At 65.5% G+C, this 12,367-nt stretch overlaps 1 protein-coding gene across 1 annotated transcript; it reads right to left on the minus strand.

Moving 5' to 3' along the window:
• Positions 1-1,408: 1,408 nt before the first annotated feature.
• On the minus strand, positions 1,409-8,154 carry LOC133629177 (uncharacterized). The gene is made up of 6 exons (XM_062019837.1): positions 8,118-8,154; positions 6,100-6,274; positions 4,574-4,735; positions 3,740-3,901; positions 2,288-2,462; positions 1,409-1,527 (listed from the first exon to the last, which is right to left on the minus strand). The coding sequence occupies exons 2-6, from the start codon at positions 6,251-6,253 to the stop codon at positions 1,476-1,478; spliced, it is 705 nt and encodes a 234-aa protein (XP_061875821.1). The 5' UTR covers positions 6,254-6,274; positions 8,118-8,154; the 3' UTR covers positions 1,409-1,475.
• Positions 8,155-12,367: the final 4,213 nt, after the last annotated feature.

The raw sequence follows: 12,367 nt of genomic DNA on the forward strand, positions 1-12,367 counted from the left end.
GATGTGTGTGTCCATTGAGCGTTGATTGCTCTTAGCGTAGCAACAAACTGTAATACATGAATTAAAACTGAATGAAGAGGATTCATCCCAATTCGATTCTTAATTCAAAGGTAGTTAGCTAGTGGGGTTTTTTGTTTTGGTTTTTTTTTTTTTTTTTTTTTTTTTACTCATAAACAAATGAACTTCATCAGCTAATTGTCTAGTGACAATGAATTAACTAAGTAACGAATTCACAGATACCCATTTAGCTTACCTCGTCGAGGATGCCGCCTGGCCGCAGAATCTTCCGAGCAAACAAAAACACGCGCATGCCGCTTGCACCCCGTTCCTCTTTTCTTATTGTTCCTTTGCCCGCCCAAACCTTGCAAACAGACGCCTGCTGCGGGCCCTGGGTCCGTTGCCCCTCTCCGCCGTCACCCCGACAACGGGTTCATTGTGACGCAGGCCGTCCCCCGCCCAAACCTTGCAAACCCAGGCCTGCTGCGGACCCTGGGTCCGTTGCCCCTCTCCGCCCTCACCCCGACAACGGGTTCATTGTGACGCAGGCCGTCCCCCGCCCAAACCTTGCAAACCCAGGCCTGCTGCGGGCCCTGGGTCCGTTGCCCCTCTCCGCCGTCACCCCGACAACGGGTTCATTGTGACGCAGGCCGTCCCCCGCCGAAACCTTGGAAACCCAGGCCTGCTGCGGGCCCTGGGTCCGTTGCCCCTCTCTGTCGTCACCCCGACAACGACTTCCCTGTGACGCAGGCCGCCCCCTGACCAAACCTTGCAAACCCAGGCCTGCTGCGGGCCCGGGGTTTTGTTCCCCTCTCCACCGTCACCCCGACAACGACTTCCCTGTGACGCAGGCCGTCCCCCGCCAAAACCTTGAAAACTCAGGCCTGCTATGGGCCCGGGGTCTCTTGCCCCTCTCCGCCGTCACCCCGACAACGGGTTCATTGCGACGCAGGCCGCCCCTGACCAAACCTAGAAAACCCAGGCCTGCTATGGGCCCGGGGTTTTGTTCCCCTCTCCACCGTCACCCCGACAACGACTTCCCTGTGACGCAGGCCGTCCCCCGCCAAAACCTTGAAAACTCAGGCCTGCTGCGGGCCCTGGGTCCGTTGCCCCTCTCCGCCGTCACCCCGACAACGGGTTCATTGTGACGCAGGCCGTCCCCCGCCCAAACCTTGCAAACCCAGGCCTGCTATGGGCCCGGGGTCTTTTGCCCGTCTCCACCGTCACCCCGACAACGGGTTCATTGTGACGCAGGCCCCCCCCCGACAAAACCTTGCAAACCCAGGCCTGCTGCGGGCCTGGGGTTTGTTGCCCCCCTCCTCCGTCACCCCGACATCGGCTTCCTTGGGCAGTACCTGATCGCAGTACCTGATTGGGTGCAGGACCCTCCCGACTTAGCCGAACGGCCCTGAGGACGAGGAGCTACTTCGCTGCTCCTTTCCAGGGAATGGGGTCGACTGGGAGCCGACACGAGCGCATCACACGGACACACGCATGCATGGGGCGCATCGACGCGGCTGATGACACGGGCTGCAAGACAACAAGGTGGCGTTATCAACACAGTTGCAAACCTTTTCTTGTCCCTTCCTGGCTTTCGGACTCCTCACCCACTGCCGCCCTCCGCTGCAGGCCCACGGTCCGTTGCCCCTCTCCTCCGTCACCCCAACAACGGGTTCATTGTGACGCAGGCCGCCCCCACCCAAACCTTTCAAACCCAGGCCCGCTGCGGTCCTGGGGTTTGTTGCCCCTCTCCGCCGTCACCCCGACAACGGGTTCATTGTGACGCAGGCCGTCCCCCGCCGAAACCTTGCAAACCCAGGCCCGCTGCGAGCCTGGGGACCGTTGCCCCTCTCCGCCGTCACCCCGACAACGGGTTCATTGTGACACAGGTCGCCCCCGCCCAGACCTTGCAAACGGACGCCTGCTGCGGGCCCTGGGTCCGTTGCCCCTCTCCGCCGTCACCCCGACAACGGGTTCATTGTGACGCAGGCCGCCCCTGACCAAACCTTGAAAACCCAGGCCCGGTGCGGGCCCGGGGTTTTGTTCCCCTCTCCGCCGTCACCCCGACAACGACTTCCCTGTGACGCAGGCCGTCCCCTGCCCAAACCTTGAAAACCCAGGCCTGCTATGGGCCCGGGGTCCGTTGCCCCTCTCCACCGTCACCCCGACAACGGGTTCATTGTCACGCAGGTCCCCCCCGACAAAACCTTGCAAACCCAGGCCTGCTGCGGGCCCGGGGTTTGTTGCCCCCCTCCTCCGTCACCCCGACATCGGCTTCCTTGGGCAGTACCTGATCGCAGTACCTGATTGGGTGCAGGACCCTCCCGACTTAGCAGAACGGCCCTGAGGACGAGGAGCTACTTCGCTGCTCCTTTCCAGGGAATGGGGTCGACTGGGAGCCGACACGAGCGCATCACACGGACACACGCAGGCATGGGGCGCATCGACGCGGCCGATGACGCGGGCTGCAAGACAACAAGGCGGCATTATCAACACAGTTGCAAACCTTTTCTTGTCCCTTCCTGGCTTTCGGACTCCTCACCCACTGCCGCCCTCCGCTGCAGGCCCACGGTCCGTTGTCCCTCTCCTCCGTCACCCCGACAATGGGTTCATTGTGACGCAGGCCGCCCCCGCCCAAAACTTGCAAGCCCAGGCCTTCTGCGGGCCTGGAGTTTGTTGCCCCTCTCCGCCGTCACCCCGACAACGGGTTCATTGTGACACAGGTCGCCCCCGCCCAGACCTTGCAAACGGACGCCTGCTGCGGGCCCTGGGTCCGTTGCCCCTCTCCGCCGTCACCCCGACAACGGGTTCATTGTGACGCAGGCCGCCCCTGACCAAACCTTGAAAACCCAGGCCTGCTGCGGGCCTGGGGACCGTTGCCCCTCTCCGCTGTCACCCCGACAACGGGTTCATTGTGACGCAGGCCGCCCCTGACCAAACCTTGAAAACCCAGGCCCGGTGCGGGCCCGGGGTTTTGTTCCCCTCTCCGCCGTCACCCCGACAACGGCTTCCTTGTGACGCAGGCCGTCCCCCGCCCAAACCTTGCAAACCCAGGCCTGCTGCGGGCCCTGGGTCCGTTGCCCCTCTCCGCCCTCACCCCGACAACAGGTTCATTGTGACGCAGGCCGCCCCCGACAAAACCTTGCAAACCCAGGCCTGCTGCGGGCCCTGGGTCCGTTGCCCCTCTCCGCCCTCACCCCGACAACGGGTTCATTGTGACGCAGGCCGTCCCCCGCCGAAACCTTGGAAACCCAGGCCTGCTGCGGGCCCTGGGTCCGTTGCCCCTCTCCGTCGTCACCCCGACAACGACTTCCCTGTGACGCAGGCCGCCCCCTGACCAAACCTTGCAAACCCAGGCCTGCTGCGGGCCCGGGGTTTTGTTCCCCTCTCCGCCGTCACCCCGACAACGACTTCCCTGTGACGCAGGCCGTCCCCCGCCAAAACCTTGAAAACTCAGGCCTGCTATGGGCCCGGGGTCTCTTGCCCCTCTCCGCCGTCACCCCGACAACGGGTTCATTGTGACGCAGGCCGTCCCCCGCCCAAACCTTGCAAACCCAGGCCTGCTATGGGCCCGGGGTCTTTTGCCCGTCTCCACCGTCACCCCGACAACGGGTTCATTGTGACGCAGGCCCCCCCCCGACAAAACCTTGCAAACCCAGGCCTGCTGCGGGCCTGGGGTTTGTTGCCCCCCTCCTCCGTCACCCCGACATCGGCTTCCTTGGGCAGTACCTGATCGCAGTACCTGATTGGGTGCAGGACCCTCCCGACTTAGCCGAACGGCCCTGAGGACGAGGAGCTGCTTCGCTGCTCCTTTCCAGGGAATGGGGTCGACTGGGAGCTGACACGAGCGCATCACACGGACACACGCATGCATGGGGCGCATCGACGCGGCCGATGACACGGGCTGCAAGACAACAAGGTGGCGTTATCAACACAGTTGCAAACCTTTTCTTGTCCCTTCCTGGCTTTCGGACTCCTCACCCACTGCCGCCCTCCGCTGCAGGCCCACGGTCCGTTGCCCCTCTCCTCCGTCACCCCAACAACGGGTTCATTGTGACACAGGTCGCCCCCGCCCAGACCTTGCAAACGGACGCCTGCTGCGGGCCCTGGGTCCGTTGCCCCTCTCCGCCGTCACCCCAACAACGGGTTCATTGTGACGCAGGCCGCCCCTGACCAAACCTTGAAAACCCAGGCCTGCTGCGGGCCTGGGGACCGTTGCCCCTCTCCGCTGTCACCCCGACAACGGGTTCATTGTGACGCAGGCCGCCCCTGACCAAACCTTGAAAACCCAGGCCCGGTGCGGGCCCGGGGTTTTGTTCCCCTCTCCGCCGTCACCCCGACAACGACTTCCCTGTGACGCAGGCCGTCCCCTGCCCAAACCTTGAAAACCCAGGCCTGCTATGGGCCCGGGGTCCGTTGCCCCTCTCCACCGTCACCCCGACAACGGGTTCATTGTCACGCAGGTCCCCCCCGACAAAACCTTGCAAACCCAGGCCTGCTGCGGGCCCGGGGTTTGTTGCCCCCCTCCTCCGTCACCCCGACATCGGCTTCCTTGGGCAGTACCTGATCGCAGTACCTGATTGGGTGCAGGACCCTCCCGACTTAGCAGAACGGCCCTGAGGACGAGGAGCTACTTCGCTGCTCCTTTCCAGGGAATGGGGTCGACTGGGAGCCGACACGAGCGCATCACACGGACACACGCAGGCATGGGGCGCATCGACGCGGCCGATGACGCGGGCTGCAAGACAACAAGGCGGCATTATCAACACAGTTGCAAACCTTTTCTTGTCCCTTCCTGGCTTTCGGACTCCTCACCCACTGCCGCCCTCCGCTGCAGGCCCACGGTCCGTTGTCCCTCTCCTCCGTCACCCCGACAAGGGGTTCATTGTGACGCAGGCCGCCCCCGCCCAAAACTTGCAAGCCCAGGCCTTCTGCGGGCCTGGAGTTTGTTGCCCCTCTCCGCCGTCACCCCGACAACGGGTTCATTGTGACACAGGTCGACCCCGCCCAGACCTTGCAAACAGACGCCTGCTGCGGGCCCTGGGTCCGTTGCCCCTCTCCGCCGTCACCCCGACAACGGGTTCATTGTGACGCAGGCCGCCCCTGACCAAACCTTGAAAACCCAGGCCTGCTGCGGGCCTGGGGACCGTTGCCCCTCTCCGCTGTCACCCCGACAACGGGTTCATTGTGACGCAGGCCGCCCCTGACCAAACCTTGAAAACCCAGGCCCGGTGCGGGCCCGGGGTTTTGTTCCCCTCTCCGCCGTCACCCCGACAACGGCTTCCTTGTGACGCAGGCCGTCCCCCGACCAAACCTTGCAAACCCAGGCCCGCTGCGGGCCCTGGGTCCGTTGCCCCTCTCCGCCGTCACCCCGACAACAGGTTCATTGTGACGCAGGCCGCCCCCGACAAAACCTTGCAAACCCAGGCCTGCTGCGGGCCCTGGGTCCGTTGCCCCTCTCCGCCCTCACCCCGACAACGGGTTCATTGTGACGCAGGCCGCCCCTGACCAAACCTTGAAAACCCAGGCCTGCTGCGGGCCCTGGGTCCGTTGCCCCTCTCCGCCGTCACCCCGACAACGGGTTCATTGTGACGCAGGCCGTCCCCCGCCGAAACCTTGGAAACCCAGGCCTGCTGCGGGCCCTGGGTCCGTTGCCCCTCTCCGTCGTCACCCCGACAACGACTTCCCTGTGACGCAGGCCGCCCCCTGTCCAAACCTTGCAAACCCAGGCCTGCTGCGGGCCCGGGGTTTTGTTCCCCTCTCCGCCGTCACCCCGACAACGACTTCCCTGTGACGCAGGCCGTCCCCCGCCAAAACCTTGAAAACTCAGGCCTGCTATGGGCCCGGGGTCTCTTGCCCCTCTCCGCCGTCACCCCGACAACGGGTTCATTGTGACGCAGGCCCCCCCCCGCCCAAACCTTGCAAACCCAGGCCTGCTATGGGCCCGGGGTCTTTTGCCCGTCTCCACCGTCACCCCGACAACGGGTTCATTGTGACGCAGGCCCCCCCCCGACAAAACCTTGCAAACCCAGGCCTGCTGCGGGCCCGGGGTTTGTTGCCCCCCTCCTCCGTCACCCCGACATCGGCTTCCTTGGGCAGTACCTGATCGCAGTACCTGATTGGGTGCAGGACCCTCCCGACTTAGCCGAACGGCCCTGAGGACGAGGAGCTGCTTCGCTGCTCCTTTCCAGGGAATGGGGTCGACTGGGAGCTGACACGAGCGCATCACACGGACACACGCATGCATGGGGCGCATCGACGCGGCTGATGACACGGGCTGCAAGACAACAAGGCGGCGTTATCAACACAGTTGCAAACCTTTTCTTGTCCCTTCCTGGCTTTCGGACTCCTCACCCACTGCCGCCCTCCGCTGCAGGCCCACGGTCCGTTGCCCCTCTCCTCCGTCACCCCGACAACGGGTTCATTGTGATGCAGGCCGCCCCCGCCCAAACCTTGCAAGCCCAGGACTGCTGCGGGCCTGGGGTTTGTTGCCCCTCTCCTCCGTCACCCCGACAACGGGTTCATTGTGACGTAGGCCGCCCCCGCCCAAGTTTAGCAAACGCACGGCTGCTGCAGGCCGTGGGTCCGTTGTCCATCTCCGCCGTCACCCTGAAAACGGCTTCCTTGTGATGCAGGTCGCCCCCGACCAAACCTTGCAAACCCAGGCCCGCTGCAGGCCCTGGGTCCATTGCCCCTCTCTGCCGCCACCCCGACAACGGCTTCCTTGTGACCCAGGCTGCCGCCGCCCAAACCCTGCAAACCCAGGCCTGCTGCGGGCCCGGGATCCGTTGCCCCTCTCCGTCGTCACCCTGAAAACGGATTCATTGTGACGCAGGCCGTTCCCCGCCGAAACCCTGCAACCCGAGGGCCGCTGAGGGCCCGGCTTATGTTATCCCGTCTCCGCCGTCATGCCGACAACGCGTTCATTGTGATGCAGGCCGTCCCTCCACTCACGCTGCACCCCGTGACCTGCTGCGATCCTAGCTGCCGTTACCCTGTCTCCACCCTCATGCCCTCAACAGGTACATTGCGATGCAGGTTGCCCCCGCCCAAAGCCCGCACCCCGTGGCCCGCAGCGAGCCCGGCCGCCATTACCCCATCTCCACTGTCACCCTGGCAACAGGTCCATTGTGACACAGGTTTCCCCTATGAGCCCAGCCGCCGTTCTTTGTCTCCACCGCACCTCCCCCCATCCCCCCGACAACCCCACATACTACTCACTGTGATATAGGCTATTCCCCTCCCCGCCCCAGCCCTGCACCCTGTGGCTTGCTGCAAACCCGGCCGCCATTAATCCCTCTCCACCGTCACCCCGATAAAAGGTTCATTGTGACACATGCTGCCTATTGGAGCCTGGCTGCCCTTCCCTGTCTCCGCCGCGCCCACCCCCTCCCCAAACCCCACCGCCCCCCCACCCCGTGCCTCAACCCCCCCCCCCGCCCGCCAGCCTCCCTTCTCTGCCCCACCCCTCCTCGTCGGCCTCGCACACGGTTCACTGTGACACAGGAACACACACACCCCCCCACCCCCCCCCCCCGATTCCTGGACCGTGTGGCTTGCTTCCTTGCCCAGCCGCCCCTACGGGAAGTTGAAGCGGGGAGACTTTAGGACCCAGCGCCGTCTCTGTCTCCTCACTCCTGTCCCTGCCCACCGTTGCCGGCTTTGCCACCGCCGCGGGGAGACTTTAGGACCCAGCGGCGTCTCTGTCTCCTCACTCCTGTCCCTGCCCACCGTTGCCGGCTTTGCCACCGCCGCGGGGAGACTTTAGGACCCAGCGGCGTCTCTTCCTGTTTCCCAGCCGCGCGGCAGAAGGGAGTCCCGGCGCCGTGCAGTCTCGACCCCGGGCTCCCGGGGCACAAGCCCGTGCTCCTGCCCCGACTCCCGCGTTTCTTTCTCAGTCAGTCACTCGCCCTGCTGCAGTCCTGCCTGCCGCCCGCCCCCCCTTGTACTCCACCTGCTGCCACGAGTTGAAAAACAAACGAACGCTGAGCCGGGGGTGGGGGTGGGGGTGGGGGTGTGTGTGGGGGGGAAGGGATAAAAGCCCAAAACCCCCAAAACTCTCTCAACTGACCTAAACAGAAATCTTTGTCAAAAGGGAAACCATCTCTTCTTCAGCCTACCTTTCCACCAGACTCCGGCTCGCCGACCGCCCTGTTGCCTTCCCTTGTGCCAGACCACCCCCCTCCTTTCCCCTGCCGCTGCTGGCGCCACAAATGAGCCCGTGACCCTTGGCTAGGCGGGAAATGCCGCCCACTCCTCCCTGAAGGAGGATCCAGCTACCTCTCTGCGCCTTCCCCCGCCCCCCCTCCTCGGGGGCGCCAGACAGACTGCTTGGAGAGGAGAAGCACCTGACCTCCTCAGGGCGGGAGAGAGAGGAAGGGGGGGGGGGGTGGGCGGGGGGGGTGGTGCTCGCGCGCTTATCTGTGTGTATGTCTGTTTGGGGGGGGAAGCATGTATGTCTGAGTTGGCACCTGCAGACACATTTACAGCTGGTCAACGTATTTTATTCCCGGGAAATGAAGAAATAAATTCAAGCCGGAAAATAAAATTCCAAAAAAAACAACGGTAAAAAGTTTGGGGGGGGGGGGAGGAGAAGGAGTAGGGGGAGGAGGAGGAAGAAAAGAAAAGGAAAAATAAACCCTCGAGGCGCGGACTTGGCAGTGGGGCACCCCATCCGGAAGCAGAGACTCCTAACTCTCGAAAAAGTTGGGGTACGGGGTGAAAAGGTGCGTGGAAAGGTTGGTTTTACGCACAACCAGCTACAGCGGGTGCCACCAGGTGTCCACGGCTGCGAAAGTGTCGCCAGGTCTACCCGGCTCCGCAGCGCCACCCGGTCTCCCGGGCTCCGGCATTGTAGCCAGGTCTACCTGGCTCCGCAACGCCACCCGGCCTCCCGGGCTCTGGCGGTGTTCGCCAGGCCTACCGTGCTCCGCAGCGCCACCCGGTCTCCCGGGCTCCGGCGGTGTTTGCCCGGTCTACCCGGCTCCGCAGAACCACCCGATCTCCCTTTCCCCGCTCCGGCGGTGTTTGCCAGGCCTACCCGGCTCCGCGGCGCCACCCGGCCTCTCCGGCTCTGGCGGTGTTTGCACGGTCTACCCGGCTCCGATGAACCACCCGGTCCCCCTTCCCCGCTCCGGCGGTGCCGCCAGGCCTTCCCGGCTCCGCAGCGCCACCCTGCCCCTCCGGCTCCGGCGGTGTTTGCCCGGTCTACCCTGCTCCGCAGAACCTCCCGGTCCCCATTCCCCGCTCCGGCGGTGCCGCCAGGACTACCCGGCTCCGCAGCGCCACCCGGCCTCTCCGGCTCTGGCGGTGTTGGCCCGGTCTACCCGGCTCCGCAGAACCACCCGGTCCCCATTCCCCGCTCTGGCGGTGCCGCCATGCCTACCCGGCTCCGCAGCGCCACCCGGCCTCTCCGGCTCTCGCGGTGTTTGCCCGGTCTACCCCGCTCCGCAGAACCACCTGGTCTCCCTTTACGGCTCCGGCGGTGCCGCCGGGCGTACCCGGCTCCGCGGCGCCACCCGGCCTCTCCGGCTCTGGCGGTGTTTGCACGGTCTACCCGGCTCCGATGAACCACCCGGTCCCCCTTCCCCGCTCCGGCGGTGCCGCCGGGCGTACCCGGCTCCGCAGCGCCACCCGGCCTCCCGGGCTCCGGCGGTGTTAGCCCGGTCTACCCGGCTCCGCAGAACCACCCCGTCCCCCTTCCCTGCTCCGGCGGTGCCGCCAGGCCTTCCCGGCTCCGCAGCGCCACCCTGCCCCTCCGGCTCCGGCGGTGTTTGCCCGGTCTACCCTGCTCCGCAGAACCTCCCGGTCCCCATTCCCCGCTCCGGCGGTGCCGCCAGGACTACCCGGCTCCGCAGCGCCACCCGGCCTCTCCGGCTCTGGCGGTGTTGGCCCGGTCTACCCGGCTCCGCAGAACCACCCGGTCCCCATTCCCCGCTCTGGCGGTGCCGCCATGCCTACCCGGCTCCGCAGCGCCACCCGGCCTCTCCGGCTCTCGCGGTGTTTGCCCGGTCTACCCCGCTCCGCAGAACCACCTGGTCTCCCTTTACGGCTCCGGCGGTGCCGCCAGGCCTACCCGGCTCCGCAGCGCCGCACGGCCTCCCGGGCTCTGGCGGTGTTAGCCCGGTCTACCCGGCTCCGCAGAACCACCCGGTCCTCCTTTTCTGCTCCGGCGGTGCCGCCAGGCCTTCCCGGCTCCGCAGCGCCACCCTGCCCCTCCGGCTCCGGCGGTGTTTGCCCGGTCTACCCTGCTCCGCAGAACCTCCCGGTCCCCATTCCCCGCTCCGGCGGTGCCGCCAGGCCTACCCGGCTCTGCAGCGCCACCCGGCCTCTCCGGCTCTCGCGGTGTTGGCCCGGTCTACCCCGCTCCGCAGAACCACCTGGTCTCCCTTCACGGCTCCGGCGGTGCCGCCAGGCCTTCCCGGCTCCGCAGCGCCACCCGGCCTCCCGGGCTCCGGTGGTGTTAGCCCGGTCTACCCGGCTCCGCAGAACCACCCGGTCCTCCTTCCCCGCTCCGGCGGTGCCGCCAGGCCCACTCGGCTCTGCAGCTCCACCCGGCCTCTCCGGCTCTGGCGGTGTTGGCCCGGTCTACCCCGCTCCGCAGAACCACCTGGTCTCCCCGGCTCCGGCGGTGCCGCCAGGCCTACCCGGCTCCGCAGCGCCACCGTCTCCCGAGCTCTGGCGGTGTTGGCCAGCTCTTCCCGTATGCGCAGCACCACCCATTTTCTCTTTTCCGGTTCGGCGGTACCACCAGGCCTCCCCTTCTCCGGAGCGCTACCACCCGTTCTCCCTTTACGGCTCCGGCGGTGTCGCCAGGCCTACCCGGCTCTGCAGCGCCACCCGGCCTCCTGGGCTCCGGCGGTGTTAGCCAGGTCTACCGGGTTCCGTAGCGCCACCCGGTCACCCGTTCCCGCTCCTGCGGTGTAGCCAGGTCTACCCGTCTCCGCAGCGCCACCCGGTCTTGCGGTCTCCGTCGCTGTTGGTCAGGTCTACCCGTCTCCGCAGCGCCACCCGGTCTCCCGCGTTGTTTGCCAGGTCTACCCTGCTCCGCAGCGCCACCCGGTTTCCTCCTCGCTCTGGCGGAGCCGCCGTGCCTTCCCGGCTCCGAGATGCCGCCGGGTCTATTTATTTGCTCCGCCAGGTCCACCCTGCTCTGCATCGTTTCGCGGTCTACCCGGCACCGGCATGACGAGCCTTACGGACCTTCGGGGTAGACCTGTGCTCCCTGCGGCTGCCTTGGTGTTTTCGAAGGGGTCGCTGTTTCGCGCTGCCTCCAGTTGCGTCATCGTAGAAAGCGGCAGCAGTACAGCGCCACCCCGGTAAAGTCCATAGTCGCTCTCTTGAAAGCGAAACCGGGCGTGGACTTAGTTTTACATACTATAGGGGCGAGCGGTGACTCGCGCTTGCAGCTCAGCTCGTGAGCGGCTGCAATGCCCGCGGCGCGGCCGGTGTTAAGTGGGGCGCTGGTCGGCCGTTGAGGTGGCTCTTGTCCCGGTGGTGGCTCAAATTGCCTGCTTGCTCGGCACGGTTGCTCTCTCGCGCTGCTATGCCAAACCCCCACCCCAGCACAGTCGAGAGACCCGGGGAAAGTTGGAGAACGGTCGCAACCGCTGTCCGTTGCATGCCTGGCACCGGTGTTGAGGGTTTGGCTTGAAGCCGAGTTCACCCCGGGCAGAGCTTGATGCTTGGTGGCGGTCGCCAGGCACTCGAACGCTGTGGGGGGGAGACTAGCCTGCCCCAGTGGCTTTTCTCTCTCCCTTCTCCTCCGTTGGGTCCCTTGGGATGACCCCGCTGATTTTGGGCAAAAAGGTGAACCAGGACGAGAATTTGCCCCCCCCGATGGTGTCCAGCCTCCCGTGGCTGCCGCCAGCTCCTTTGAGGGTCTGATCCAAGAGGGAATGGAATGTTTGGCGGTGAGGTGGCGTCGCCTCATCCTTCTTTTCACCCCCACCCCCGGCCTTAAGCTGGGGACGCCTGCGAAGCGGGCAAGAGTAACACACACAGGGGCTGCCGCTCCCGGCGGTTGGCCAGTCCAATGCAGATGAACTCCGGGGGTTGAGAGTCTCGAGCCTGCTCCCGTGGCTTTTGCTGGCTCTCCCCCCCTAGAACGCGTTTTTCTTTCCGGCCTTAAGCTGGAGCCCTGTCCCCCCCTGCACGTCGGGGGGCAGAGCCGGTGCAGCTGCCCGCTGTCATTGGCGGTGAGCTTGAGTCGTGCAGGCGGCCGTAGAGTCTCGAGCCTGCTTCGGCTTTCTCTGGCCTCCCATGCCGAGAGCCCGATGACCAACGGGCGAGGTGTCAGCGGTGCCACCTTGCCTTCTTCCCGGGGGTTTGGCCATGCGTGGGCGGCCCGTGGTGTCTGGCTTGCTCTGGT

The sequence above is a fragment of the Colius striatus genome, unplaced genomic scaffold, assembly GCF_028858725.1.
Source record: "Colius striatus isolate bColStr4 unplaced genomic scaffold, bColStr4.1.hap1 scaffold_213, whole genome shotgun sequence".
Lineage (NCBI taxonomy): Eukaryota > Metazoa > Chordata > Aves > Coliiformes > Coliidae > Colius > Colius striatus.

Excerpts from the sequence above, each read along its gene's own strand:
- LOC133629177 (XM_062019837.1), bottom strand. The coding sequence starts at position 6,253 with ATGCGCCCCATGCATGCGTGTGTCCGTGTGATGCGCTCGTGTCAGCTC. Across the intron at positions 3,902-4,573 it reads AGGGTCCTGCACCCAATCAG|CCCGTGTCATCGGCCGCGTC; the intron begins GTACTGCGATCA and ends GTTGTCTTGCAG. Across the intron at positions 1,528-2,287 it reads CAATCAGGTACTGCGATCAG|CCCGTGTCATCAGCCGCGTC; the intron begins GTACTGCCCAAG and ends GTTGTCTTGCAG.